The 25558-nt window shown below is 48.6% G+C and overlaps 7 protein-coding genes and 1 long non-coding RNA gene across 12 annotated transcripts; 3 read left to right on the top strand and 5 right to left on the bottom strand.

Annotated features, from left to right (window-relative positions):
• Positions 1 to 238: 238 nt before the first annotated feature.
• LOC147043052 (dynein light chain 2, cytoplasmic-like) lies at positions 239 to 1633 on the bottom strand. 5 transcript variants are annotated; one of them, XM_085935750.1, is made up of 4 exons: positions 1489 to 1622; positions 1123 to 1164; positions 883 to 1027; positions 239 to 682 (listed from the first exon to the last, which is right to left on the bottom strand). In XM_085935750.1, exons 3-4 carry the CDS (start codon positions 1012 to 1014, stop codon positions 545 to 547), a joined length of 270 nt encoding a protein of 89 aa, XP_085791876.1. In that variant the 5' UTR covers positions 1015 to 1027; positions 1123 to 1164; positions 1489 to 1622; the 3' UTR covers positions 239 to 544. The 5 variants fall into 5 exon arrangements, with proteins under 5 accessions (XP_085791876.1, XP_085791877.1, XP_085791875.1 ...); XM_085935751.1 differs by lacking the exon at positions 1123 to 1164 and having other exon boundaries at positions 883 to 1029; positions 1489 to 1633; XM_085935749.1 differs by lacking the exon at positions 1123 to 1164 and having other exon boundaries at positions 1486 to 1631.
• Positions 1634 to 1924: 291 nt separating this feature from the next.
• smyd4 (SET and MYND domain containing 4) lies at positions 1925 to 5068 on the top strand. Its single transcript, XM_085935747.1, has 10 exons — positions 1925 to 2208; positions 2453 to 2603; positions 2690 to 2779; positions 2855 to 3641; positions 3729 to 3914; positions 4008 to 4168; positions 4317 to 4449; positions 4510 to 4635; positions 4721 to 4844; positions 4920 to 5068. The coding sequence occupies exons 1-10, from the start codon at positions 2075 to 2077 to the stop codon at positions 5041 to 5043; spliced, it is 2016 nt and encodes a 671-aa protein (XP_085791873.1). The 5' UTR covers positions 1925 to 2074; the 3' UTR covers positions 5044 to 5068.
• Positions 3491 to 11445, bottom strand: LOC147043049 (uncharacterized). The gene is made up of 4 exons (XR_015068680.1): positions 10417 to 11445; positions 5175 to 5259; positions 4899 to 5039; positions 3491 to 4430 (listed from the first exon to the last, which is right to left on the bottom strand). It is a non-coding gene; the product is annotated as an uncharacterized LOC147043049 (long non-coding RNA).
• tpbgl (trophoblast glycoprotein like) lies at positions 7911 to 9368 on the top strand. The gene has a single exon (XM_085935748.1). It carries the CDS (start codon positions 7911 to 7913, stop codon positions 8955 to 8957), a length of 1047 nt encoding a protein of 348 aa, XP_085791874.1. The 3' UTR covers positions 8958 to 9368.
• Positions 11446 to 11606: 161 nt separating the features above from the next.
• coa4 (cytochrome c oxidase assembly factor 4 homolog) lies at positions 11607 to 12802 on the top strand. The gene is made up of 2 exons (XM_085935755.1): positions 11607 to 12063; positions 12388 to 12802. Exon 2 carries the CDS (start codon positions 12389 to 12391, stop codon positions 12659 to 12661), a length of 273 nt encoding a protein of 90 aa, XP_085791881.1. The 5' UTR covers positions 11607 to 12063; position 12388; the 3' UTR covers positions 12662 to 12802.
• Positions 12803 to 12838: 36 nt separating this feature from the next.
• LOC147043047 (olfactory receptor 8G17-like) lies at positions 12839 to 15489 on the bottom strand. The gene is made up of 2 exons (XM_085936805.1): positions 13531 to 15489; positions 12839 to 13449 (listed from the first exon to the last, which is right to left on the bottom strand). The coding sequence occupies exons 1-2, from the start codon at positions 13948 to 13950 to the stop codon at positions 12871 to 12873; spliced, it is 999 nt and encodes a 332-aa protein (XP_085792931.1). The 5' UTR covers positions 13951 to 15489; the 3' UTR covers positions 12839 to 12870.
• Positions 15490 to 15635: 146 nt separating this feature from the next.
• On the bottom strand, positions 15636 to 20609 carry ubl3a (ubiquitin-like 3a). The gene is made up of 5 exons (XM_085936807.1): positions 19961 to 20609; positions 17504 to 17612; positions 17293 to 17379; positions 16503 to 16580; positions 15636 to 16416 (listed from the first exon to the last, which is right to left on the bottom strand). The coding sequence occupies exons 1-5, from the start codon at positions 19985 to 19987 to the stop codon at positions 16364 to 16366; spliced, it is 354 nt and encodes a 117-aa protein (XP_085792933.1). The 5' UTR covers positions 19988 to 20609; the 3' UTR covers positions 15636 to 16363.
• A 524-nt stretch (positions 20610 to 21133) lies between these two features.
• On the bottom strand, positions 21134 to 24905 carry LOC147043045 (high mobility group protein B1-like). The gene is made up of 5 exons (XM_085936806.1): positions 24759 to 24905; positions 22977 to 23163; positions 22197 to 22342; positions 21938 to 22112; positions 21134 to 21791 (listed from the first exon to the last, which is right to left on the bottom strand). The coding sequence occupies exons 2-5, from the start codon at positions 23121 to 23123 to the stop codon at positions 21645 to 21647; spliced, it is 615 nt and encodes a 204-aa protein (XP_085792932.1). The 5' UTR covers positions 23124 to 23163; positions 24759 to 24905; the 3' UTR covers positions 21134 to 21644.
• Between the last annotated feature and the right edge of the window lie 653 nt (positions 24906 to 25558).

Genomic DNA, 25558 nt, shown 5'->3' with positions numbered 1-25558 from the left:
GCAACGATAATGGGGGGGGGGGAATAAATCACTGCATTTCCACTCAGTATGTAAGCGTAAGCAATCCGTTTCAGAGTTCTTTATACAAAATTCTGATTTGTTAATTTATTCTAAGGAAAAACAAACAATTTCCAGTAAACATGTTAAATATATTTAATTCTAATCGTGTTGTGCAGAATGATAGCAAAATTACAACATGCACAGACATGAAACAGTTAATTTCAAACACTTACTAAACTTGCCTGTGTGACATTTTATTTGGCGTTGGTGCAACAGCCTGGCACACAAAATGAATGCTTATGTAACAAAAACTCTGTCACTTTGAATTCCATGAAAAATGAAACATCCAGATGAAATGTACATACAAGCATCAGTCGATCAACAGCTAAACAACTACCTCCCATAATATGGTCAACACAGCACCATCTTCATTTAGGAACAGAAAGTCTGAGCAAGGACCTCCTGAGGGAGTCCTGTCTGCAGAGTGGCTGACGGACAGCATGAAGTTGTTTAAATGGTTGGGATGGGGGGGGGGAGAAATATTTCAGCCCGATTTGAAGAGCAGGATGGCCACTTGGCCGAGGTAGAAGTAGATGAAGTGCTTGGTCTCATGCGTCACGTAGCTGCCGAAGTTCCGGCCCACGATGCAGTGCCATGTGGGGTTGTACTTCTTGTCAAACTCCTGCAGAAGACCAGAACAGACACTTTAAGCATTGCTTTTTTATTTTCTTGCCCTGCATTTACAATACCCCAAATGATTATCCTACGAGTGAGTTTTCTTGTATAGATGGTGTGCTGTTTCAGTCACGCGAAATACACCACATAAAATATCAAGAAAACAATTTACTGCAATCTCACACATTTAAAAAGCTGTATTTGCACCTTTTTGACATAGGCAGCGATGTCCTTTTCGATGTTGTACTTTTCCATGGCTTGCATGGCACAGTCCACGGCGTCCTGCTGCATTTCTTCGGACATGTCCGCGTTCTTGATCACGGCCTTCTTGTCAGACATACTGGCAGGTAGACTGCAAAAATTTAAAAGACAAGATAATGACTACATGCATCCATCTTTGATAGGACTTGTCCTCGTTTTGGTGAGGAGTAGGTGCAGAAAACCCACCCAGAGAAAATGCAAACTCCACACAAGGCCGAAGTCGAGACTGGAATCAAGAATCCCACGAGACAGACGGGTTAAATCATTTGGAATAAAATAATTGTGCCACACTCAATTCAAAAGTGCAATCCATTTAGGCACGTAGCTAGGGTTTATTAATGAATCAACAAATATCAATCATTTGCTCTGTATGTGAAACCTTATGACGACAGTGTTGTGCTTGAGTGCACAACGATATTCACACTTAACAATTGAAATCGCTCCAAAATCACAGGTGAGAGGTGTCACGTGAGAACACTTTTTTTTTTCCAAAAGCAATCTGTATGGGATCACGGTCTTGACCAAACATATATACCGCAGCAAACGTACCTTTTTTTTTTTCCAAAATTGTAGTGTAGAAATGTCACACGCAGATGAGCAGTATGTCGGGCTGTCTTATTGAACGACAATGTGCGTTCTCTTCCGAAGTGCCGCCCTTTCCTTCCTGCCTGCGAGCTGATTGGATGCTGTCCGCGGGCTTTTTCCGGGTATGACGCCCGCATCTTGTTTCCTCCCACAATGCACCGCGTCACCTCTCCAAATCTTGGCGCGTGATTGGCTAAAGATTAGTGACCAGGAAAGTACGTCATTTTTCTTCTTCACATTGTTTTACGGTGAGGTGGCACCAGCTTCAATGCGCATTACCGACATCTACACCTAATAACATGCCATTGCATTTGTAAATGTGGGCAAAATTGTGAAAATTACAAAAATTTGAAACTCAATATCGTCAGTCACAAGTCAAAAAAAGGAACCTTGGCAAGAACGCGCTTGGTTCTATTTAAATTGAGCTTTCTCCTTTACCGTAGTTCACTAAGGCTTTCCCGAACTTGTCACGTGACACTGCTACTGTTATGGCGCCCGTTCGCAGGCTTTGCAGCATGAAAACACACTTGTAGTTTCACGGACTTTCTCCTAAATGGATCTCCCGTGCGTCCCGTGGCAAGATCACGTTGCTCGCAAATGGGCCGGACTCGAACCCGAGTTCAAGGATCGTTTTAAGTCCCTGCTCGAAATTGAAGATATATTAGAGAGCGCTCTGAGTGTGACAACGTGAGTTGCTTTCGGCGGATCCAGTGGATTTATTTTATTTGAATTTTTGAGATAAAATATAGAACCATTGAAGATTCAGATTAATTTTGCTTGCGCGTCATGTTCAAATTCATGGTGTTGCTCTTTTCGTTGTGGACACTAGGGGGCAGTATAACACAACATTCTGCGTTTATAGTACATATTTGTCAATACTGTGGGCCCATGACTTTTGTCTTACCGTCTCCATGCCCCACTTTGTTTTCAGGGAGGACGATGTGGAGTGTCTGCGTCGCATCTCGGCGGAAGGACATGGTCACACACGAAAGGACGCTGGAAAGGCATCCTCGTGCAGAGAAAACGGAAATGCTGATTTCAAGAGCGGGAAGTACACTGAGGCGGCCCTACACTACTCACAGGTTGCTCATTTATACCAACACTATGTCTTCATTATTTGTCTTTTCCGTCTTCATGACTGGCCGTGAATTTTCTCCCGTCACCGCAGGGCATTTGCTTGTCCCCCCAAAGTTCAGAGCAGCTGTCGCTGTGCTACGCCAATCGCTCTGCGGCACTTTACCATCTGCGGCGCTACCAAGTGAGAGCAGTTCAACTGCCGCTAATAGAGAGGCTAAGACTGGACTGGTGTCCGATTAGTGTTTGTGTCCCTCAGGACGCTCTGGACGACGTGTCGGAAGCCGAGAAGAGCGGCTACCCGCCGGCTCTAGCGCACAAGCTGGAGAAACGCCGTGCGCAATGCCTGGCGCACCTTCCATCCTCAGAGGCCGCCCACGCGGATCGAGACGAGCGCCACCCGGGCATGTCTCCGAAAGTGACTGTTGGCTTCAGTCCGGAGAAAGGACGCCACGCGGTGGCGTCGGAGGCCATCGCGGCCGGGGAGGTGATCTTGAGCGAGAGGCCGTACAGCTTGGTCCTTTTGGCGAGCGGCGGCGCCTTCGGGTCAGAGCGCCGTCACTGCCACGCGTGCCTGAAGGCCACGTGGCGACCGGTCCCGTGCGACGGGTGCTCCTATGCCCGCTACTGCGACGCCCGCTGCAGGGATGCCGCCTGGGAGGAGCACCATCGTTGGGAGTGCCCGCTCGTCCCTCGTTTGACATCCACCGGCGTCCTGTCGCACTTGGCACTGAGGGTGGCGCTCAAGGCGGGCACGGTCAACATCCGCGCCGCCGTCACTGGCGGCCCGGCCGACACGGCCTACGCAGGCGTCTTCCACCTGTTGCACCATGCGGAGCGGCAGGGCGCCAGCATGTGCTTTCTGTGCGCCGTCACCGTGGCGACGCTGCACACAGAGCTCGGCGGGACGGGAGCGCCGCCGGCGAGCGGGGGAACGGACGGCGGCGAGAAGGACGCAGCTTGGCGGCTGCTGGCCGGTGCGGCGCTGAGGCACCTGATGCAGCTGCGCTGCAACGCACAGGCTGTAACTGTGCTGCAGCAACCAGGTGACGCCCGGCGACCCGTACCTGTCTGAGGAGTATTTTGAGATGAGGATCTTCAAAGCTCTCCTAATCAAGATTTTTTGGATTCAGGTTTGTCAGACGTTCCCGTGCAGTCCGTTGAGGAACGACGGCTCGCCACGGCCGTCTTTCCGACGCTTAGTCTCCTCAACCATTCGTGCCGGCCCAACACCAGCTTGAGCTTCGGTGCCGGCGGCGCCGTCACGCTGCGAGCGGCCCGAAGCATCCGTCCCGGAGAGGAAGTCGCCCACTGCTATGGTTTTGATCATTTGGGATGTTTCCAAAAATGTTTGCATTGACTTAACTCGACTGAGAGCGGCCGATGTTTTTGTCTCGCCTGTTTTCACTAAGGTCCCCACAGTGGTAGAATGGTGGCCAAGGAGCGGCGGCGCCTGCTACAGGAGCAGTACTTCTTCCGATGTCGCTGTGAGGCCTGCGAGGACGGTGACCAGAAGCGGTCGCCAGACAGACAATCTGAATTTTTGTGTGCCCGGTGCGACCTTTCCCTCTCGGTAAGAGATTCCCTCGTTTGTAGCGTCCGGTTTTAGCTGTTTCGTTTGAACAGATTGGTCACCAGTCAAGAATGGACTCCTTGCCGGTGTTTGACAGGGTTCTTATAATCCAACCTAAAGAACGTCTTGCATATCACCCGTCAATCAGCTTTCTGGCGAAGACGACCATTTGTGCACTTCGTGCGGCGGCGTTTGGTCCGGCGGCGAGCTGAGCCAATTGCTGTGGGATGTCGGGTGCGACTTGGATGAGGCGGCCCGTCTCCTGGAGAGAGATGAACCCGGTGGGTGAGCGGTCGCCGGCTCCCTTCTGCCGATCCGTTTGTTAATTTCCCCTGCCGCAGGCGAGGCGGAAGCCGTGCTGTTGCGGTTGCAGACGCGGTGGCGGCGGGCGGGCATGACGCTAGCACGCACACACGAGCTGCAGGGCCGCACCGAGGACACTTTGGCCAGGGCGCACGCCCACAAAGGTCACTAAAGCCATCTGCTTCCGTGAAAAAGTTTTCGATGCATTCAAACTTTGTCGGATTGACAGCACTGTTTTTTGGGGCGCAGGCGATTGGTCGCGCGCGGCCCAGCATTTGGAGCGCAGCGGCGCCTCCGTGGCCGCTCGCTTCGGAGCGGATAGCCTGGAGATGGGCCGACAGGTCGCCAAACTGGCGCAGCTGCACTTCAACGCGTGAGTGACGCCTCACTCCCAAAAATATCGGACAACTTTACTTCCTGCGCTAACCTCGCGGCGCCGTGCCCGCAGCGGGTCGAGAACGTCGGCCCTGACCGTCATCCCCGAGGCACGCCGGATCCTCAGCTTGCACTGCGGCGCCCTCTGCCCTGAAGTGCAGGAACTGCAGGCCATGGAAGACTGCTTACGCCACTAATAAAATGGATTTGACACACCAAAAAGCTGAAGTCAAAATGTCTTGGATGTCGTGACAGGCTCGTCTGTCATCGTGATAAAAATCGGAGGAAATACTCAGACGCTAAGAATGCTAATGCCACGTACGCTCACCTGGACTTTTTTCCTTTTGACACGTGCAGTTGTTTCTGCATATCACTTGGCTCCACACCAGGCAGGAAATTGCCTCTTTGACTCCCTGCGGGGACAAAAAAAAAAAGACAATCACAAAAGATGACACACTGACAAAGAAAGAAATCATCTGAGAAAAATATGAAGAAGGAAACCCCCCAGAGGATGTTTGTTAGTTGGTTTAGGAAATCTGCCGCATCGGCAGTCCTCTGCTGGGGGAGAAATGAGAAATGTTGTCAATCGGCAGCCAAACAAAAATCGAATTGATGATGTCTCAACTGCACGTTTGTCATCACAACAATGTGCGATGCAATTGTTACAACAAGCTAATAGACGATTGTTTGGACGTCCGATTTGGAATGTGTAAACCGCTGATGCCACAATGCTGCCCATTTGCTATTTCAATGATTGCGGCTAATGCGCTTTCATCTCCTGCTTAACATGCGCATGAATAAGAAATGAGCAGACCAACGACCTGTCGCCGCCCGGCGGGGGAAGGAGGCCGGTCGGTGGCGGGGACTGGAAAGGCATCCGCGAGGGACGGTGTCGCCTGTCCATCCCCCATCAATTAGTCATTTGAGCGAGGGGTGGACGTCGGGACAAACACCACATGCGCATATTCTTGATCCTCTGCAAAGCATGACTCGTTTCTTAGCATCAGCTGCTCACCTTTTGAAGCAGAAACACTGGCAAAAAAAAAAAAAAACTCCAGAAGCTTCATGCACGTCTCGATTGTCTTGTCCTATCCTCTAGTGTCATCTAATATTTAGTCATGACGGGTCATCTAATATTCCATTTTCATCTCTCTTGCCCGCCTGCCTGCCTGAAAATATTCCGAATGGCATAAAAAGTTAAAATTCCATCTCACACGGCGAGATGAATGTTTGTGAAGAATCGTGCGTCACACTGAGGCTTCATAAGTCATTTCTGGGCGAGGCGGGGTAGATTCTTTGAAATCCCCCCCAAGCGCTCTGCATACTAGAAAGTTCGGAAGACTTGAAGATTTTAAAGGCAACACACTTTGCGTTTCTCTCAGCGGATCGTATAACAAAACGTTGCAGCGTGGTCACCGGCGGCGCGCCGACGTATCGGTGACACACGACCGAGTCAGCGCGAGATCGGAGAAGGCGGCCGAGAGCTTTAAGACGCCGCCCGCAACCGGATCGAGTTCCTAAGTGCAGATTAAGTGAGGATTTTTCTTTCCACGACGACCGCATGGCACAAAACGCTTTGTTTTATTTACACGCGCTGACTGATTTCCCGCCAACGCCCCCGTTTATTGCACGCGGGGGATGCGTTCCACACCTACAGAAAGTGGAATCCTGCAAAATTGAACTTGGCCGGACAAAACGGTCACATTTAGCGCCATTGGCCGCGCGTAGAACGCCCTTGAACGCCCCGCGCCGCCTCCGGCAATGTCGCTAAAGTGTGATAAAGTGCGACGGCGGCGCATCGTTCACGTTGCTGAAAATACTCCACCATTAGCGGGGAAACGTTTGCGGAGATGGACGAGTCGGAGGACGCGCAGATGATCTGCAATTTATTAGCTTGACACTTTTTTCATTTTTTATGTGGAGCTAAAATTAACTTGATCATGATCATCAGTGCTCCCCACTAAATAAAATAACAGAATATTTTAAATGTAAAAGGATGTAAAAGGTCAAGTGACTGAAGCTATACAAGGATGGGAGGCATAATTATCACATGAGGCATGAAAATGATTTGAGGCTATACTGTAACGACTTCTTCACGCCTTTCAATGATGGCAGCCTCAAGAAAACATGTCAACAAATGCCAAGTCTGAAGGAGAGAAGTCCAGGTAGGTGATTGGGGGGTAAAAAAACAACAACAACACCAGGGAGAATCTGGAGCAAAGCCAAGGCCAAGGTCATGGCTGTTAGCCGGGATGCAGCCTTTTGCCGTGGAAATCAATTCAGCGGCTGAGAGTCAAGTTGCAGGCCACCGTGACGGCGGTGGCAGGGGGGGGCAGGGAGGGTGAGGGGGGGGGGGGCGTCTAGTAAATCACGCACGGTCCAGAAAGGCACCTGGCATGTTTGGACACGGCACAACGAGCCGCTGTCACGCCACGATCTTGGTGGAGCTTTATGGTGTTTTAGGACGCTTATCGCAAGAACCCAGAAGCGCCTCGCCTCAGATATCGGAGGAACAATACACACAAAACGCTTACGAAAAAGGCCTGCATGATTGAAAAGCATTGGAAAAAACGTGAACAACTCATTCACTGTCAGCTATTTTTAGACTGAATACATAAATGTAAGTGCGCAAGTGGGACCGAACGGATTCTTAAAAAGAGAAAAACGCAGTGATTTGAGTTTTGAACCTGCACATTGGATGATGTCAAATGATTAGAGAATTACTTGCGGATTTGACTGCATGCAGTTTGAAGTTTGTCATGAAAAGTTTGACGGAAAATATTGCAACTGTGCCATGTACGTACAATTAATCTAAATATTTGCCAAAGGCGCGCAGAGCAATCGTAGTACGTTATCACCGAAGTGTGCGTAACGGCCAATTTGAGTCCCGCCTTCTAAGCAAAAACAGGCTGACAACCGAACCGGCAAATGAGTTCTCTCCTCCTGGCAGGCGCCGCGAACGCCCGGCAAGCACGCGCAGATGCGGCGTCGGGATGCGCATGCACGAGAGAGGGAGAAGATAAGTGTCAGAGCTCGGCGCGCGAACGCTCACACGAGAACCGAGATGCGTTCACGCGCCTGCTCGCAGCCGCGGCGGCTGTGCGTGCTCGCGAGCTGGGCAGCGCTGCTGGCGTGCGCCCGCGCGGCCGACGCGTGCCCGCCAGCGTGCGCGTGCTCCCAGGACTCCGGCACGGTGAGTTGCCACGCCGGTGGGGCGTCGGGGGTGCCGACTCGCGTCCCGGCGTGGACCTCCACGCTGATCCTACGCGGGAGGAACGTGACGACGCTACGGCGGGGGGCGTTCGCGGCGGCCAACGGCAGCGCCTTGGACGAGGCGGCCACGCTGTCGCTGTCCGGCAATCTGATCCGAGCGGTGGAGGCGGACGCCTTTGCAGGGCTCCCGCACCTACACGTGCTCGACCTGAGCCACAACCAGCTGGAGCAGGTGTCCGACGGCGCCTTCAAGGGCCTGGGGGAACTGCGCACGCTGTGCCTTAACGAGTCCATCGTCCCCGAGGCGGCCGCGCAACTGGCGGCCGCGCTGGGTGCCGGCGACCTGCGTGACCTCCACCGGCTGGAGCTGGCTGGCAACCGACTCCGGAGCCCGCCACTGACCCCCGCCGGCCTGGACGCCTTCCGTCTGCTGCACCAGCTGGTTCTGGTCAACAACTCCATCCGGAGTCTGGGTCGGGAGGACGTGGGCGGCTTGGAGCGGCAGAGGCGCACCCGCGTCTACCTGGCACGCAACCCCTTCCGCTGCGCATGCGAACTGGAGGCCCTATACTGGTGGCTGAAGAACGCCTCACAGTGCCCCGACGCCGCTCTGCTGCGCTGCGCCGAACCTGAGGCCCGGCGTGGGCTGCAGGTGGAGCAGCTGAGCCCCGAGGACTTGGACTGCCTGAACGAGAACCTGGAGGCCGTCTCCTACGTGTTCCTGGGCATCGTGCTGGCCCTGATTGGACTGGTGTTCCTTATGGTGCTCTACTTGAACCGCAGCGGGATCAAGCGTTGGCTTAACAACATCCGCGAGGCCTGCCGGGACCAGATGGAGGTCTACCACTACCGCTATGAGCAGGACTCGGACCCGCGGCTCGCCAACGTGGCCGTCTGAGCGCCAACAAAAGGGGGGATTCAGGGGGGGCCAAAGACTCACAACTCTTATTTATCATCATCATCAAATGGGTCCGCATGAAATGCTTGTGACCACAAAATAGATCTTATTTAATCTAAGCGCTCAAGCTCTTATTGGCTTGAGCGCACCTTCATTCGAAAGAAGGAATGATGATTACATTTGTATACAATCCAAGTCTGGACATTGTGACTATCATCAACTTATATTCTCTCCAGCAAAACAGACCCACCGCCAAATTGCTCTCACAAGTTTCTCACCGGTCGGAATCCTCGCTCGCTCTCGCCTGAGACACTCGCACGGGACGGAAACAACCGCAAGTCCATTTCGGGAACACGAACACATCTGATCTTTGTAGCGTTTGTATGCAATCTGTGTCCTCATTAAAGATGACTTGACTCTCATAATGATGCTGGCGTGACCTTTCTCTCTCAGGGCAAACACACACACACACACACACACGCTAAAAAGTCATTTTCCGGTTGAACCGGAGCGCAGCTGCTGCTCACAATGCGGGGGCGTGGCGGGTTCGGCCAAGGTGACATTGACAAAAACAAATCCACGTGAAAGACTCGGTCGGCCGTCCGTTCCCACCGCTTGACATTGTCGCCGATCGATAGTGAGATTTACGAACTGTAATTAACGGGGAAACTCGTTCGCTCGCCAAATCGATGGACGCCGAGGTGAAGCTAATCAGCCGGCTAATGAGCACCGACAGACGTTTCATTAGGTACACCGCTGCCGACTTTGAAGACTTAATTATGCCCGACGACGTCGACGGGGGAAAATGGGGAACAGGATTACAGAGACAAAAGTAGTTCCCGAGAGGATCGTATAACCAAAGAATAACAAATAATCGGTCGGGTCACCTCCATTGCTGTTTGTGACACCGACGACGTTTTCATCAGCACTTCCGCTGCTAATTACAAAACAAAAGGGGAGATTAGGAGATTAGGCAAGAAGCAGATTTAGTTTACTCCTTTGTTTGTCTTAGACGCAAGGTCAGACGCCGGCATGCTCATTGGGCATGAGTTCAAATGAACATTTTGTCTATTTGATAAAAGATGACAATGAGCACTAATGACTGATCGAAATTGGCTTCCGATGTGAGCGACCATTGTGACAAAGCTCCTCGGCGGGACATCTGATGTTGCTACGAAGAGTTTCCTGTACTTTGGGGTTCATAGTAGAATTCAAAATCAGTTAAGATACACACGTGCCAAGAATTATTGCAAAGTCTGTCTGAATCTTTTGTCATCTTCTGGCAAGCTCAAAGGGGCACACCGAAAAAAACATTTGAACAAACCAATTAAAATGTCAAAGAGATCTTCAGAGTGTGTTTGTGACATCGGTGTAAAGCTTTGAAGGCACGGCGTTTGTGACACAGACGTGATGTCACCTCCGTTTTAAGTTAAGGACCGCCGTCGGCTCCGGCTCGTACCTTTGGTTAAGCAGGTTGGCGCTCGGTTCCAGAAGACGACAACAATGATGAAGAAGCTCACGAACCCTCTGCTGTGGACGGCTCTGGCGTTCCTCCTACCCGGTAAACGTCGTCGGCCGTTTCTCCTGTAATCTAATGTCAGTATTTTAGGCCTGAATAAGGATTTCAAATGAAAAATCAAAATCATTAAAAACCTGCTTTGAGGGCAGAAACCTGAGTGAAATGTCAAATAGAAAATTAATAAATAAATAAAGTCTCCGACCAAATATATGGATTTGGCTTTTGGGCAGGTGCTTACAGTCAACAGGAGGCAAGGCTCAAAGCGGGTGACACCATCATCTTAAGCACCCAGAGCCCAGCCGGCCCCAAAAAGATGCCCTACATCGCGTGGACCGTCAACGGCAACATAATTGTCACCTACAGCGGCAGCACCGAAATCCGGGCCGAGGCCTACATCGACCGCATCGAATTGGACTAATACACCGGCAACCTGAAGCTGAAGAACTTGATGCCCACCGACAGCGGCGATTACAACTTCCATTTCGAAATGCCCAAGCAGGTCCTGAAGCAAAAGAGCGTAAAACGACCCAAACCGGAGTTGGAAGAAAATGTCTTTGATTTCAAAGTGGTCAAGTGCGCAACGGTTGCGTGTCTCGTGTTTAGCGTCATTTTCATGATGTGCGCACCTATGAGAGTCGAGAACATGGCGAGAAGAAAGCCGCAGTGAATCCCCAAAATACGGCTCGAAACAGACAGAACGGTTTCTTGTCCTACTTGTCCTGTCAAGCGCAGTTCTTCTGACAAGCGCACCTGTTCCAAATCAAAGCCACACATGTGCTGGTCTGAACATTTCAAATACTAGAATTGGAAAACATTTGAAATCAGATATAATCGGGTAAGATTGTGTTTTAGGAGACACTGTAATAAGTTTTGCATGCACCGCTTACTGTAATTCTTTCCACTGTCTCCCCCCATAACTACGTGCTGCCCTCATGTGGACACTTGGGTACAACACAACATACTACGAGACATTGCATTAGGCACACCACCTTCATCTTTTAATGAGCTTTTTTTTTAACGTCATGAGTATTTTGTTGGTGAAAACTCGTTCCTTTATTTTTTTTCCAAAATAAAATTTATTGCAAGCCCAGTTATAATCTTGTATCTTCAATACTTGGCCGGTTAACACGTCTTATTCCTGACAAAAGTGTACAGATAACTTTAATATTTTGAACATTAAGTTTGGATAAAAAAACATGATTTATACCGTCATATGTAAAATGTTTAATTGCGTTGGAAGGAACGAGTGTGTTCGGAGGGGACGTATTTGACTGCTACCCCAGGTCTTAATCTCATTGCTTAAAAAACACAGCAAAAATAACAAGTCTCTACTCTATTATCATCACGCGAAATACATTTTGAATATATCGTGTACAGATAAGACAGAACTGGCATTATTAGGAGCATTTTATTAACGTCAAAAAGGGAACTTTTTGACTGTTGCACACGGCCCTACATTTAAATGCTTCCTCCTCGATCAGTAAACCAGCAACCGATTTGACTCCAGTGTTGTTACTTAAAAAATATATATGATTTAAAATTGTACTATTGTGACTTTAGGACAGCCAATCGGGGAAAGGATAACAGGTATGGAAAATATGCTTTTAAAGAACACCCAACATGACTTACGGCACCTTGGCCAAGTAATGTCAAGTGTCGTTGACCTTACCATTACTGTTCAATACATTTGGACATTTTGTGATAAATATCACCAACATGTACAAATTATCATCACGTATTTATCATAACTATGGAATTCTAGATGATAATTAGACTGCATTTACTATACTGCAATGAGGGTAAATTGTTAATAGCATTTGTTGTTCCGTCCATAATTGAATTGATAACCCAATTGAGATGAATAGCATTATTGAATCCAATTCTTAAACTAATGTCAACAATGGTGCACAGGATGACATCCCCATCTCCTCACGACCGAAGCGCAAAGACGACATGGAAAACCAGCGGCGACGCCGAAGAAAAAGACCCCGTGGAGCAAATGATCTCTCGAACGGGCTGCACCGAGCAGCACGAGGCGCTGCAGGACTGCATGGCCGAGCATCGGGACTGGCGAGTGTGCCAGAGCTACGTGGGCGCCTTCAAAAAATGCATGAGCGACCACCACAAGGCACGGCAGGAACACTTGAGCCAGCGGCAACGGATGGCCGACAGCACGTCCACCTGAGAATACACTCAAGGTGTCTTGATTTGCTAAATCAGAGCCTGGACCTCATGTTTGGATTCACCTCTCTGAACCTTCTGACCCGACAAACAGACTCCCCCAAAGAATGATTTGATATTAATGTTGAAACTTGTAATGTGAATAAATGAGTCATTATTTACAAAAAGACTGAATGAGTGTTGGCCGCCATCATCTCGGGCTGCAGGTTCCTCCTAGTGGAGCGCCGTCCATACTTTAGCGCGGGCGCCGGGTTTGCCGTGGCGGTGGCGCGCGCTTCTGATGAGCCTGCCGAACGACTCTTTGATCTCCTGGGTCTGCAGCGTGTAGATAACGGGGTTGAGCAAGGGCGGGAAGACGGAGGTGAGCGACAGGTTAATGATGCGACCGTTGGGGTGAATGTTTTCCATCAGTGTGAAGGTGATGAGGAGCGGGATGAAGTAGATGGCCACTAGTGAGAGGTGGGCGGCGCAGGTGCGCAGGGCCTTGAGGCGCTCCTGGACGGCGGCCACCTTGGCCAGGGTGCAGCCGATGGCGGCGTAGCTGAGCAGGATAAAAGCCAGCGGCAGCCAGAAGATCACCACCGGGTAGATGCAGCTCACCATATAGTTGGGGTAGTGGCTGTTGCAGGAGAGCCGGTAGATCTGGCCGTGGTCGCAGAAGTAGCTGTTGATCACCACCGAACGGCAGAAGGACAGGCGGGTCAGCAGGCCCGCCGCCACCGCTACCAGAACCAACACCAGCAGCCAAAAGCCGCAGATCAGCCGCAACATGAAGCGGTGCGTCATCTTCACCTGCGGGCACAGCGGCGCCATTTCATTTCCATGAAAATAGACAGAGAAATCCGAGAAGATGAAGCAACATTTAGTCCTCACCTGGTAATGCAGCGGGAAAATGATGGCCACGAGCCGGTCATAGGCCAGAGCCACCAAGTTGAAGGACTGCATGGACAAGCAAGTGTAGCAGAAGAACATAAAAGCCAGGCAGTTGCGGAAGGGAATGCGCCGATTGCCCAAAAGGAACACATCGAGGAGTTTGGGGACCAGGGCCGAGCTCCCGAAAAGGTCCACAAAGGCCAGGTTGAAGACCGCCACATACTTGGGGGTCTGCAGCCGGCGGTCCAGGCAGATGACGGCCATCACGGCGCTGTTGGCTAGCACAGACAGCAAGTAGACCACAAACAAGAAGACGTAGTATAGCTTGATGTGAGGGACCCCTGACAAGCCGCTGATGATAAAGTACTCGGGGTGCACCATGGACACGTTCTCATCCTCGGCCGGATTGAACAGGTTCATGGTCTGGAACGCAGAGACCCGCTGGTTCTTGACTCAGGAGTGTGGCCAATAAGAGGACGAGGGAGCCCCGATTCCCCCCCCCGTACAGACACTCCCACTTGGCACAAAAGCAACTTTAGATGAAAACAACAACAAGTTCTTAATCCCACAAGGAAGCTGGTTTGTCGTAACCTTGGTAAACATTTGACAACAAATCTGTTCAGTTGTTGACTAAGAAACACAAAGCATATTCCAAAACTTTACTCAAGGACTAACTCTAAACTGATCCACCAAATTTCAACCAGCAGATAGACGGATGGATGGATGGATGGATAGGTGAGATAGACGGACAGAAAATGGGAGAACTAGTTGGATGGATAGATTAGGTAGATGGACAGATAGTCCCAAATCGCTTTAATGCCTTTACGTGATTTATGTACAATCAAAATAGTCCCAAGAATTGATCCTTGTGGCGCACCGTAACCAATGTCAACGCTGCTCTGATTTTGTACCAATTTTTTTTTTTTTAATAAACTAAGTATCTTCTTGTTCATCGTTATTAAGCAATTCCTCTTAACCCATACGGATGTCATTTTTGAAGCAGCTTCATTTTTACCTTAGCTTAAACAAACTCTTGAAATTGTTCAAATTTAAGTTAATATTCATAATATTGTGATATCTAGCACATTTTCTCACAAAGGAATGTTTCTTGTAATTCAATTTACTGACGAGTCACCCGAGACACCACTCAGTCTGAGCCGCCATGGGATTTATTATTAGGACCTAATGCGAATAATTAGCATTCCCGTAGAGATTTGGAATGTAGCAAAAGCTGCTTCTAAAATTGTGACATTCGCAAAACAAAATCGAAGGCATCACAAGTGGCTATCAAATGATTTTGAAATGTTGTTATTGTCGTTGTATATTATAAGTATATCTTCTTTCTGATGTCATTTCCTTTGAAATATGAATATTTCATGTCATATACATGAGACTTTATTAGGAGCCTTATATAGTCATATTTGTTGCTTTTATTTAGCACTCACACTACCCCCAAAACTAGCAAATGAACAATATATTTGTACATTAAGACTGTGATAAACTTTATTTATCGTACTTTTGAATAAATTCTAAATGTAACTCCTTATGTAACATAAGCAGTGGTCACTATATTTATTTCCACTTGATGACGGTAATAAAGATGAAGCGAGTCATTAAAGAAGACAAATAAAAAACAAAGATGTCAGATCATACTCGTGGGATGGAATTGTTTTTCCATCTGTCCTCCCTCCGGCTTTTGCCAACTCAGTAATTGATCCTCTGGTGGCGCGCGTGTCGTCACAGTTTGTTTGTTTTGAAACATTTGCTCGTCATACTTGAGTGGCAAACTTTCAACTTGTTTGAACGTTTCTTTATTTAAAGATCCAGATCAGTCACGCTGATTGTTTTTCAAATGGAAATTCAGTGGTGGATGTCTTGATAACATTATACATCAAAATAAATGAAAACGACTGATTGATCCAAATAAATACTCACGTTAGTGTAACTAGCATGCTGTGGCTTCTAAAAATGCTAGCTGCACGGCGCTCAGGATACTGAAATAATTTACTTACTTGACGGACAAAATGAAAAAACGCAAATTGCAGTTACGTATTCTGACCAGAAGGTGACAGCATAATCAAAAGCCGACATCAGCAATTCATCAGTGACGTGACACTTCAATAAGCTTTATTGAGTTTACAGATGTGTGCGTAGCTATTTACAACTGAAAATATTGATTTCCTGTACACGTTTGATTGCGATAAACGTCGATTAACGGCGACAAAAAAACAACAACAACCCAACAACAACCAAACAAAACGATTAGCGCATGTCAAAACGAATCTGTTAAATCATGCTGAGGCCAGAAGCAAATTCATACACACTGTACACGTGGTGACATAGCGAGTCTTCCGTACAAATAGCATACATACACTTCGAATCATAGACTCGTACTGACGCGCGCACGTTTGTTAATGAATGCGCACGAGTAGCACATGCTCCTTGTTGTGCAAAATGGACGTCGTGGATAATTGCTGATCACTTGAACACGCGGAGAAAAGAACAAACTGTTTCTGTGCGGGCAACACTGCTGCGGATCGGCCCGTCCGCTTTTTCTTTTGGCAACATGATGGCTACCGGCAAGCAAGTGTGTGTGTGTGTGTGTGTATTGTGGTATTAGCGTACTTGTTTGAATGCCAAGAGAAAAACAAGGCAGGGTCGCCGTGGTAACCAGCTCACAGCCAGTTATAAACTGTGTTTGCGTGTGTTTGTGGAGGCTTACAGTGTTGGAAAAAGGAAGGGAACAAATTAAAGTCAAGATGTCAATCCAGCTGAGTGGTCCAATGTGGATCGATTGTTGTCATGGGAGGTTGGAGATGTTTGAGGGACGCGTTTACAGGATGACACAGCAGTTGCGCTCTCCGCTCTTCTCACGGTTCCTCTGACCTGAGGGCAGAGGAAAAAAAAACAAAAAACATTGGTCAGCATAGGCGCAAACATCTCATCTTTGCACACGATGCAAAGTTGCTGACCTTGCGAGTTGGGCTCGGGCAGCGTCTCTCGGGCCACCAAGTGCATGACGGTGGTCCTGCCCACGGGAAGCTTCAGTCCTGCCAGGCAAAAAGGCAAACGCTTTGGTGGGAAAACAAGCCCCACACCGCCAAACCCGGCCATCAGGTCCGTATTATAATCTGTTGCTCTGCAATTGTGCAATTGATTTTGCACAACAGCAACACTACGTGTGAGATGCAGGACTATTTTTGTCCACTTGGGTTCGCAATTGTGAATGAATTGTGGAATCTGTGACCAAAAATGAAAAATGATTTGTGTTTTACTGTAAACATATTCCATTGGAATAAAATTGTTGCTCTATTGAACAACAAACTACCCAATTAGGCAACTTTGATCTTCTTCTAACCAAATCTATTGGTTTGATGCAAATTTGAGCAAACACGTTGAAGCAGAATTTGATGTATATTTTTGTTGGCCAAAATGTGGCTGAATGAAGAAGGTTCCAGAAGCTTTTTGTAGGCCATTGCACAAAAACAACTGTTCAGTGCAAATCCGGCCAAACATGAGAAAGGAAGCGTCTGCCCCAAAACTCAAAGTCAAGCCGACTGAGTTCTCTCGCTTGCTTTTCCCTCTCAACTTCCGGTCTGGCTCAAAGGACGCTTGTTATGAGCACTGAGCTTCCTCTGTTCTGCTGCATGGGGGTGGGGCATAACCCCCCCCCCCCACACACACACCATACAGCCAAGAGCTTTCCAGAAACACAAGTGTGCGTGTGATTCATGAGTATGAAGGTGCACGCACGCGCGTTACCTCCTAGCGTGACGTTGCCGTGCAGGAAGCGTCCCTGGTAGATGAGCCTGAGGATGTTGGGACTGCTGACTTGCTCTTGCTCCCAGTCTGAAAAGATCAAGCTTCATTTGATTTTCTTTACAATGCTGCACGGACGGCATTTGCACACGGGGCTGCTAAAACGATGCGGTCGTTTGCGGTGTGGACAACACCTGTAAGGAAGGCGGCTCACCCATTGGCCAGTTGTCATAAACATGTTTGGCGATGTCGGCGGCGGAGTCGTCAGGAGAGAAGAGGAATTCTTTGGTCTTGCCGCTGACCAGGATCAGTCGCAGGTTAATCTAAAAAGACACAACCGCAAACAAACGCCATCAAGATGGACAACAAACGACCCTTTTTGATGTTGCAGTTGTGTAAGACGTCATTGGGAATGATGTGTGATGAAGACTTGGAAGGGCCACGGGATTGAGCCCTGGGGCACACCTGTGCGGGGGATATTTTCAGTTGTCTTTGCTTCTTAGCTACCGTTAGCGTGTGTTAGCTTCTATGAGCGAGTTGTTAGCTTGAGTCAGCTCCTAAAAGCTGGACGCTTGTTCGCCTGTTAGCTAGTTAACCATCATATCCGCAGTCAATGGGTAACTACTGGCGCATGTCACGCATTCACGCGCGAAGGCAAATGTGCGACGGCGCATGCAAGCCCGCCTGCGCACCCTGGGGGGGCCAATGGTGACATCATCAGGCAGCTGATGCTACACAAATAGAAAACACAGAACTTTGACCCTCGTTGCTGCTTTACTGTGCGTGTGTGTGCTTTAACAATGTGACCGGTGCTAATATCGATATTTGCTTCTGGAAAATCCAGACGCCAGCCCCCGGATCAATTTTGAGCGCACTTCCTGTACTCGGCCGGACCTTGTCAACCATTAACAGTGAGATGGGTGGGCTGGCGGGATCGTCCGTGACCGCTTCCTGAGAAGCGAGACGCTAATGACTTCCTGTCCTGTGGGGGGGCCGGAGACATACAGGCACACTTTCGGTGTGGACTGCACTTTGAAAAGACCAAACTGCGTGTGAAAGCCAAACCTTGTTGTGAAACATGAACGGAAAACTTGATGCAACTATTTGCCTCACCTGCCCCTAGAGCTACATGTTTACACAGCAAGACAAACTAAAGGGCACGGAACACACACACGTGCACACCAGTGAGGTCACACCTGCCAATGCTCACTCGCCGAATTTTCCACTTAAAGACATACACGCAAAGAGCGCCAGTTTTGTTGCTCAAAAGTACAGTGGGAGCGTCGGCGGACTGTTACACCGAGCTGTTATCCAACTCACGCAATCGCCATCACATGACAATAAATCAATCGTGTCGGACAACGTGCAGGCGCACACGTGACAGCGCACCATCCCTTGGGCGGGGTCACCATGATGTCATGCACATGTCGGCGAGGCTGTCGAGACAAGCAGTCGTCGAGCCACTCCACCCAGCTGCTCAATGATGTCACACTTCTTTGCACTTTCCCAACTAGCAGTGAGTCAAAGACACGCAACTCAAAGAGTTACAACAAAGCATGTCTTTGATGATCAAAGGCCCGGGTTGCGCCTTCCGCCCTGGTACGGCAGCGCCGCGACCGTTCCCGCCGATCTCGTCGAGCGGCGCCTTCTCGAGAGCGTCGACTCTCGACCTCGCGCAGGGTGAAGCCGGTCCTCGGGTCCATTATGTCGCCGGGATGACGTGCGGGGGAAGCTAAGTGGCCGGGCGGCTGCCGCAATCGCGCTCACACACAGCGTGTCCACTCACGGCTCAAGTGTCTAAAAATAGCTCGCCGGCATGGATTATGGCGATAATCACGAGTCTTATTTCTGACCTCTTCAGTACAAGAGGAATCCTCAAAGGCGTTCATAGAAGGTTGCCGGCACTGTGCGCGCCATGGCACTTCCGTGGTTGGACTCAATGCAAAGGGGAATTGTATGGCATTGACTTAAACCGTGTGACAAGGTGGGTTGCCTTTGGCGCTTTTGGTGCAAAAACAATTTTTGTTAAATGCATGGAAATAGCAAAATGAAACTACTTTTGCTGCTGTCATGTTTCAATAACAGTGTAAAATACTTCCATTATGGATTTTTACACTCACCATTCAATTACTACTAAGCATGATATGAATTTCACGCCGTATCCCTCAAGTCTCGAGTAAAAACAGGTGGGGGAGGATCTACGAGTCTTGGTTTTTGATCTGATGAGCAGCTATTTAAAAAAAAAAAGCCAACATACAAAGTAACTGATCAATGCTTCACAATTAATATTTTCCCAATTGCTTGCACTGGCAGTGTACACACAATGGTAAATTACAGGTGTGAGTTGATCCATGCTTAACCCACCCTTGTCAAGTTTACCTACACCTACAAACTGGTTTTAGGAGATCATAAGAGTCTTCAGAGAAGGGAAGGAAAACACTCAGATATATTTCAAGACATATCTTATATCTTCTTTATGACAAAGCAATGGATGACTGTACAAGTTTAAATCATCTTTTTTTTCCCCCAGAACAAACTGTTCTCTAGATATTAGGGGGAAATCAATTTGACGTCAAGTTGTACTTTCGCTACCACACGCACACACAACACTTTGAGAATTTCTGATTTGGATATTGAAATGATTTTTGAAGTGAGGAGGGTTAAAGCTCACCATATTTTCTGGCGTGCTGGATGTCATCTTGCGGTTCGTTCAAACCCAGTGATCCAACTTCAGGTAGCTTGCCACTGTCAGACAATGTCCGCCAGTGAATGTCTCTGTTTTTTATTTTCAGTTATGAGGGTCGGATGGGGGGGAGGCTGAAAATCTTCGGTTGTCCGACTCTCAGGCAGCCAGGACCAGTACCCGAGTCACACTCGGTCCGTCCAGATCAGTCCTCTACTGCGCTGACATGTCTGCTAACTAGCTCGAAAGGCAAGCCTCGACATGTCTATGTCTACCGCCGAGTCCACTCTGGAAGCAACCTTCTTCGGATTCCGCCGCCGTCGTCGTCCTGGTGGTGGAACCCCGAAACTCAAACACGAAGCAAGAAAACGACGGAGGGAGAAAAGAGAAAAAGGAGAAAGCTACGCCATGCGGAAGGGGAACCAGCATACGCGCATTCTTTCAATCACTCGCTCGCCGATGAAAAAGTCGAACGACGTGTGAGGATTGGCGAAAAAGATGACAAAAAGAACGTGAAAAGCAAACAAATAAGGTGTTCGGCGTTTGACGGGCTCGCTCGTCGGCGTCGTCACGGACTGAGCGACGACGTCACCGCCTGCCCGGACTGACCCACAGCAACACTTGATTGACGAGTTAGCTTGCTAGCTTGCAAGCTGTCACACAGACGCCAAAACGCGCTCCATATCCGGTTTTCAAAATAAAGTTCTGGTCGGACTTGCACGTAAAACCTGACCAGTCATTCTTGCTTTACAATTGCAGCATCTAGTGGTCGGTCGAGGGATAGACACAAATACAAATGGGAGTGGGGGGGGTACTGACATTCTGCTGTCCATGGGCTATTAATAATTACGACTCGGGGCTTCTGCCGGATAACAAAGTAATGATTCCATTTGTGTATTAACTCAAGATAACCAACTCTACTTGTACTTGACTTAAACTGGATGGAAGGACAAGGATGGGTGGTTTATCAAATGATAGAATAAACTTTATTAAAAGAATGTATATGTTAAATATACAAGTTGCATATTTCACATACATTGTAACTTAAGCTTTTTAAATTTGTCTACAATTTATATAGTGTCCAGAAACTCTTCATTTCATTGTCAATCTGCTACATAGTTTCTGAACACAGGTTACAGAAATAAAAATAAAAAACACATATTAAAAAAAAATGTTTATTGACATCAGAAGCAATTTAAACTTTAACAATAAACGAGGCTCCCCCCATATCTTCTCATGTTGCTATGACAGTGGTACGTACGCAAGATCAGTAAGTGATACGTCAACGGCGATAAAATCAAAACACAGAAAAAAAAACAGAAACACTCAGATCTAACATTTGTTTTTTTTTATGTGCCGTGCACATCTAGCTAAGCTAAATACTGTAAGCCCCGACCCGCCGGACGAGGATTCAGAGGAGAAAGAAAAGCAATAGGAGGACACGGACACCAGACGTGTAGTGTTAACTTTACAAAAAGGAGAAACAAACTGTACAGCATAAAAACAAGTGATATACACAGCCTCTTTCTGCATTTTTAAGCTTGCCCCCCCCCCCCCAACCCCTTCGCTCGCCCCTCAGATGCAACTAATGGATTTGCTTTTGTAAGTGATGTGTGTACACGGGGCATCTTAAATGCTTTACAAACGACATCATCACCATCGCCGCCCGCAACTACTCGTCATCCTCGTCCTCATCCTCGTCATCTTCCTCGTCGTCGTCATCGTCGTCGTCATCGTCTTTCTCCACCACCTTTGCTGCCGGTTTGGGCGCCGGGGCGGTGCTGCCCGGCTTGCCCTTGGCGCGGTACGCTGCCACATCCTAAAACATGCAACGTGACAATGATCTTAGTCTTCAAAATCCATCTATCCATCAAAAAGGTTTGGTTGTAGATTTAATTCTGGGGGGATTTTTTTTTTTTTTTTAATAAAAAATATCTCATTTTGGGGACACAGGTGCGGTCTCACCTTCTCATACTTCTCCTTCAGCTTGGCCGCCTTCTTCTCAAAGGGCTGCTTGTTCTCAGCCGAGGTTCCGTTCCACATCTCGCCCAGCTTCTTAGCTACATCGCCGATGGTCAGGCCGGGAGTCTCGCCCTTCACCTTGGGGCGATACTCGGAGCAGAAGATGAAGAAGGCGGACCTGCAAGAAAAATGGTCCGTCAGCATGCAAATTTTTTCCCCAAGGGTCTTTCTCCTCGGTCTCCGGCGGAGCGGTCTCACTTACGGGGGCCTCTTGGGGGCATTGGGGTCCTTGAACTTCTTCTTCTTCCCTCCGTGGGCCGGCACGTAGTCCATCATCTCCCGCTCGTAACGCACCTTGTCTAACTTGGCCAGGTCCTCAAACTTGCCCTTTTCCTTGGCCGACATGGTCTGCCACGTGGGAGTAGAGCAAAGAGAAAACCTTTGGCCACACGATTTTAGCAAACACTGCCAGCAAAGGTGTCCTGACAAGCTTTGTAGTATAGTTTAAAACAAATAAGCCGCAGAATGCACTAAATACATTTCTTGCATACGGTCAAAATGATCGGAGCAATTCAAAACTTTAAAATTATGTCACTTGTCACTCTGTTGATGAAGAGATGGTCAACAAATTTTCATTAGTGATACTTGGTAGGCCGTGCACTTTCTAAGCAGATGGATGGCAAAAACATTTTTATACCTGCCGAATTTTTAAACTAACAGGTGGGGCAAGTTACATGTGGGGCCCACAGTCGCACCGAATTTATAAGCCTGCCCCCAATTCAAGTGCATTTATGAATCAGAGCCATCCATACCAGTTACCTATCACTGATATAATGTTCTGGGAAGATCACACTGGGTCACATTGACCCTAAAAAAGTTAGCTAATAGGTGCACGGAATATTTAAAGGGCAGCAATATTTTCCAAATTCTTGTTGTCATCCAAAGCCAAGCTAAATTTTGAAATAGTAAGCAAAAAATAATAAGTGTCAGTCATTCAGCGAGCGCATGTCAAATGGACCCAGCGGCGCAATTGCTCTAGTACCTTCCATCTCTCTGAGCACTTCTTGGAAAACTCAGAGAAGTTGACAGAGGCTTCGGGATGCTTCTTCTTGTGCTCCTCCCGGCACGTCTGCACGAAGTAGGCGTACGAGGACATCTTGCCCCTGGGCTTGGTCCGGTCTCTCCTCATCTTGGTGCGCGGGAAAACACCTGAAGCCAAACACTAAAATCTGCAAGCCGAAAATGGCAATTAGAAGTGCGTCTAATGTGGACGAAAATGAATGATGGATTGCGGGGTGAGGCAAGGTGGTGCGCAACTCGTCTGATAATGGCAAGATGCATTCATTAATTAAGGGGACGTATTCATTAAAGCGCGGAACAAAGCGCGCACACATAAACACACTTTGTGATGCGGACATTTCTTTGCGTTGACGTGCGAAGCTACGATCAAAACCCATCAACAAATCCGGCTCCGCTCACATCACACACTTGAAAAGAAAACAAACCACACATAAAGGGCTGAATTTATTATAAAACTCTTTATGAAAGCCTTGTCCCAGCAATTCTTCGTCTTTCGAAAGAAAAAAAAATTGACATTTTTAAAAAAAATTATTTCAGTTTTTAATTCTTATTATTCGTTAAAATGTCGCCATAAAAAGCGGCGGAAAGTTGCGTGAAAGGAGGAGTGGTCGGCGAGTTCGGTGGTCGTGACGCTCGGGCAGTTCGGAAAAAGAGGTCAGACAACAACGACGACGGCAGCGTTATTTCTTCTTCCATTTTGTGAAAATGGCCTCGCGATGAAAGAAAGTGCCCCTCAAATGTCTTCTTCCGCCCCTTCGCGAGCTCTAGGGGTCCCGACGATGGCTTCGTTGCGCTGCCCGCTGTCCCGGTGCTCTTCCTTCACCGGCAGCCTCCTCCATTGGTTTGCATTGGCTTGCCGTCTGAACGGCTCTTAATGGCCGCTCTCGTCTTCATGGGGGGAATATGGCTGGCTGGCTCCCTTCTCTTTGTGTCAGTGGCGGCGGGGGCAGCCCGAGACTCGGCTGGCTTCGGACGCCCGCAGCGCGGTCCCGCCACGCCGTACGGAGCTCCGTGAGGCACTGTCGGCACCGCGAGGGTCCTGTCTAGTGTTCGCCGCCGTCGGGCGCATCGCTTGCGTGTTCGGCGGGCGGAAAAAGCCGCTCGGAAAAAGTTGCTTGTCGCCGTTGTGCGCGACGCTCGCCTTGTTTCCTACGCGAATACAGTCAGCCATTACAGTAAAGCGCAGCTTGCGAGGAGCCTCGTCCTTTTTTCTTTTCTTTTTTTTCCCCTTAACACCATTTTGAAGGCCAAGGGAGTCGAAAAATTACACAAACGGGTGTCTTTTTCACGCCTTTCTTTCTTTCCTCCACTTTTCCTACATTTTCGTTATGTTTTTATTCCGTGACTTGCAGCGCCTGGATAACGTTAACGGCGATTCTACTACCATTGTCGCCAATGACGAGATCTTCCCGGATTTTTGGACGCGACAACCGCAAGACATCCAAACTCCATTTTGTACACGCGACATCGGAAAAATTGTGAACATTTTTCACCTTGGTCAAATCTGCAGTTTACCGTCGAGTTTGCCCGACGCGAATATTTCGATTTGTTCACATTTACCATCGCGGCTGGTCCCAGCCACTCTTTAACCTTCGCTGCCTGTATTTGTCGTCTATTTTTCGGCGATTTTGACACGACAATACGTCAAGCAACTCTCAAAGCCGAGTGGGAGGCGAGCTATTCTCGATCACCCCGATCGTCCCGGTGTTAAAAGCCTCGAAATGCTGCCGCGTGCGGTACTTACCGAACGACTGTGACTGGGCTCTCAATGTACGGCAATGGCTGTTGTGTGAGGCTATACGCAGTATCTTCACTCCTCCGTTCTCTAACATTACTCTCGACGGAGGTCCCACGCCATTGGTCGACGCGTGGGTTGACGCTCCGCTGATTGGCCGCAGACTTTTCATTGTCCTAATAGAAGACGAGCGGTGATTGGTAGGTGGTGTTGCGACGTCACGGAGCTTTCCGGGGGCGCGTGGATATGAAAATATTTGTGTGGGAGCAGAGCACGCCGGAGCTGCTCGCATTGCTGCTACTGTGTACTCAACGTGAGGGTTTGCCCGGCTCTTCACTGCAACTGTGACCGAGTGGAAGAGGCGAAGCGATAGGGTCGGGAGTTGAGCCGGCCGTGGGGACGCACCCTCGTCACAGAGACCCCTGCTACCATCTTTTCCTTCCACAAAAGACCTGAGGTGGCTAAAGTACTGTCATTCTGTACTTGAGTAGGACTACAGATACTTATGTAAAAAAAAAGAATAAAAGGAAGGTATGACTCTGCAATAAAAAATGAACTGATTTGAAGGCTTCTGTGAATGAATGGCGACGAGTCCAGACTCCATCGTGTACCCACCCCACCATTTGCTCAGTGAGTCACCCACACGCCACCCATGAGCTTCACCCACAATCCTAATTAAGTAAAAAAAGATAGATAGATAGATAGATAGATAGATAGATAGATAGATAGATAGGTAGGTAGGTAGGTAGGTAGGTAGGTAGGTAGATAGATAGATAGATAGATAGATAGATAGATAGATAGATAGATAG

The sequence above is a fragment of the Syngnathus leptorhynchus genome, chromosome 17, assembly GCF_054491065.1.
Source record: "Syngnathus leptorhynchus isolate UIUO chromosome 17, UIUO_Slep, whole genome shotgun sequence".
In the NCBI taxonomy this organism is placed as follows: Eukaryota; Metazoa; Chordata; class Actinopteri; order Syngnathiformes; family Syngnathidae; genus Syngnathus; species Syngnathus leptorhynchus.
Note: the sequence above shows the minus strand (reverse complement) of the source record. Positions and strands in the feature narration are given on the sequence as shown.